At 37.9% G+C, this 3,276-nt stretch overlaps 1 protein-coding gene across 1 annotated transcript; it reads right to left on the bottom strand.

Moving 5' to 3' along the window:
- Positions 1 to 5: 5 nt before the first annotated feature.
- Positions 6 to 2,701, bottom strand: LOC107579783 (protein RD3-like; the record flags this gene model as incomplete). Its single annotated transcript, XM_016265578.1, has 3 exons — positions 2,140 to 2,701; positions 840 to 1,112; positions 6 to 228 (listed from the first exon to the last, which is right to left on the bottom strand). Coding segments are annotated over exons 1-3 (540 nt in total), but the record flags the coding sequence as incomplete, so codon positions are not given.
- Between the last annotated feature and the right edge of the window lie 575 nt (positions 2,702 to 3,276).

The raw sequence follows: 3,276 nt of genomic DNA, 5'->3' as shown, positions 1-3,276 counted from the left end.
TTTCCTGTCTCCTCTGATAAAGAATTAGATGCATTTCCAACAATATGATTTCTGTCATTACTCTCTGTAGGTGGACTCGGAGCAGAAAGAATTGTTGATGGAGCTGAAGGGGCTGGACGTCTCTGTATGCCGTCTTCCTGTCTCCTCAGGAAGTCTTTGAGAACTTGCTTGAAGACACCCACCAGTTCCCAGGGAGGAATGTCATTGTGGGCCAAAAGATCATGAAGCCTTGATGGAGCACATTAAAATGTTTAGTAAAATATTAAAGCAATATTACACAAGCACAGTAATCACAGCTGTGCTGATATTTAGTTTAACATCATAATTGTGAGTGAGTAATGTTTTCATACAGAGCTCTGCACATGACGTGGGAAAAAAATGAAATAAAACAAGATACTGTGGCCACTGAGTAAGAATTTGTTCCCTTATCTAATTATTTTTTCCCTTCCTTTTAGTTAAATCCTGGATAAGATTTCACTAAATTAAAACAAGGGAACTAACTAGAAAATAATTCAGCACAATTTTTTGGCTTCTAAAATCTGCTGTCATATTCTCGTGTACTTAAAGGGCTATTCACCTAAAAATGAATGTTCTATCATTTAAAAATTCTGTCATTATTACTCACCCTCATGTTTTTAAACTGATATGATAGAATGTTCATTCTTTATTTTTAAAATAGTGAATGTCAGCCATTAAAGAAGACAGATTTTTATATTCTATATGTGATTTTTTTAGAGCATTCGAAGACTATTTTAGAGCATTTATATAGGATTTAAAGAACATTTGAACAATATGTAGAAAGTGAAGCAAGCAAGGCAAAACTGAGAGACCTTTTTTACCTGGAAAGTACAATGGCAGTGTGTGAGGGTGGGATGCGACCACAGAGGCGCTCTAGCTGGCGGCGTTCAGAAGCAGGTATAAGGGCAAGCAGGCTTGGGTATGCTGGGGGGTGACGGTATCCCAGAATGCCACGGGAGATGCAGTACTGAAATTCCTCCTCTTGAACCTGATGTACTCTTTGCTCCAGCTGCCATAGCATCTCACGTAGCAACATCCGACCTGGGCCTCCACATCCATTTGTGTGGGGGCAACCTATGAAAGGCATGGCTGGACTGCAGTGAAGGAGCAATAAGAAAGAGTGTTGGTGTAATAAGTGGATAAAGTGCTGTATCCCAAAGTGACTTTCTTCTTTATGATCATCCTCTCTATAAATGAAATGTGACTTTTCATAGAGAGCTTGGTCTTCAGTAGACAGTCTTTCACACTGTATTACATCAAGCTGTGTAGTCCACATCCTGAACTGGCAGTGAAGTTAATTCATCACCATAGAGTTCCCCCTTTCAAGCTAATGCACATATAACTTTGATTATGATGGGTAATTATTTGAACATGATTTGAGTCATGTTGAGAAAGGCTCAAAAAGCACTTATGTTTGAAAAGGCATGTTAAAAACAAGCTAGCCTATTTGACGGTCAGGCATAAAATGCACTTCACATTAATTTAGCATAGTATTACAAAGCACTTGACATTTGCAGGCAAATTTTTAATCATGCCCTGATGGGGAAAAATATATTTATTAATAAACTAAGATGCTAGTTGTGTTTCGGAAACTGGTGGCTGGTTTCTAGCTGGTCCAAGCTGTTCATTAAAGGTAAAGGTTAGCAGACTGACCAGTAATCTTGTTCCAAAAACAAGCATAACCAAGCTGGTTTGACCAAGATGGTTTGTTGATGGTCCAAGATGGTCTACCAGCTTGAACTAGCTAGCTAATCATCATCCTGTGCCAGTTAATCAGCTTGGACCAGCTACCAACTAGCTTAAACCAACTAAAATGCTTAAAAACAGCAGTGTGTGTGCCCTAAATAAAATAAGAAAAGTCAAAATGGGACTAGAGATATATACAAATGGTGCTCTGAGAAAGACTGTTGAGGAGATAGATATACATGAATTGAATGGACAGGTACAGAAGAGGACAAAAAGCCGGGCAAATAGAAACAGGAGGAAACAGACAGAAAGGTGATGGATGAAGCAGAATTTAAAGGAAATGATTCACCACAAAGGATAGATGTTAGGTTTAACAACAGAGGTGAAGAATACAATGGAAATTACAAAAACTGACATTTAAAAGGACATTTTTACCTTGTGGGTCTTAGAGGTCGAGGTCCATGATGCTTTGACTCCATCTGGTACCACCAAATTGCATTAGGTTATGCAAATAAAATATGTAAATGAAGCCAGATATAGAATGAAAGGATACAGGCAAAAATGGTAAGATGAACAGATAGTATGAGAAAAGCAACCTAAAGAAATAATTATTCTGGTAGAAGATACTAAGAGAAACTAAAATAAGGTGTTTGAACAAGAAGAATGACAATCAAGCAAAATCAGAGGAAAAGCAAAGAAAGAAAGAAAGAAGAAGGAGTGTGCCAGTGACACGCAGCAATGTGCGGATGACTGCGACAGGCAAAGTTGAGATGAAGAATGTGAATTTCTCTCCTGTCCACTGCAAACTGCCTTCTGTCTCTCTGCTCTGATAACCCAGCCCACTCTGACTCGCATGCCCTCAAACATGCATTAATACACACACACACAGACAATTTTGACTCATACAACAGAAATAACTCAACACAAACACTGACAGATTTGGTTTGAAATGTGCATCCTGCTTCTCATCTTTCAATACACTGTCACACATCTTGTGGTCTTATATTCAGCTTAAATTTCATGCCTCAAAATCTGCACCGGGGTAAGTCAGTCTGAAGTTCTTGTTTTCTACAGTAAAACGGTTAATGCAGTGTGGCAGTCTGAGTAAAATTATCTGAAAAAATGCACCCTGTGTCAGCATGTAATGTGACCCAGTGCCAAGGGGAATTATGTCAGTACACAAGGGAACAAAATGAGAGTTCCTGGTCTGCTCAACAGTGTGACACACAGATGAATAAGCCTGTATTCTTGGGTGGAAAATAACGATTCTGACATATTAAACCATGGGATCATTAAATAAATACAAACATGTATTCAGTCTAAAATGTAATTGTAAAATAAATCACAGTTTATGGTCTTAGAGATCCTTTATATTTAAAAAAATGTGTCTTACACTTCACATTTGTTTGGAAAACATGATCATGCAAATCTTAATTAGACAAACAAATATAAATAAGCATATGTACCCATTCTTCATTAACTACGTATGGTATGACCATTGTATGTTCATTTATGTGGATGAAAAGTGCTTGTGCTCAGAAGAGTTCATCACATAGCAGTTGGTGTCCATAT

This window comes from Sinocyclocheilus grahami, unplaced genomic scaffold, assembly GCF_001515645.1.
Source record: "Sinocyclocheilus grahami isolate Dianchi unplaced genomic scaffold, SAMN03320097.WGS_v1.1 scaffold20188.1, whole genome shotgun sequence".
Taxonomy (NCBI): Eukaryota; Metazoa; Chordata; class Actinopteri; order Cypriniformes; family Cyprinidae; genus Sinocyclocheilus; species Sinocyclocheilus grahami.
Note: the sequence above shows the minus strand (reverse complement) of the source record. Positions and strands in the feature narration are given on the sequence as shown.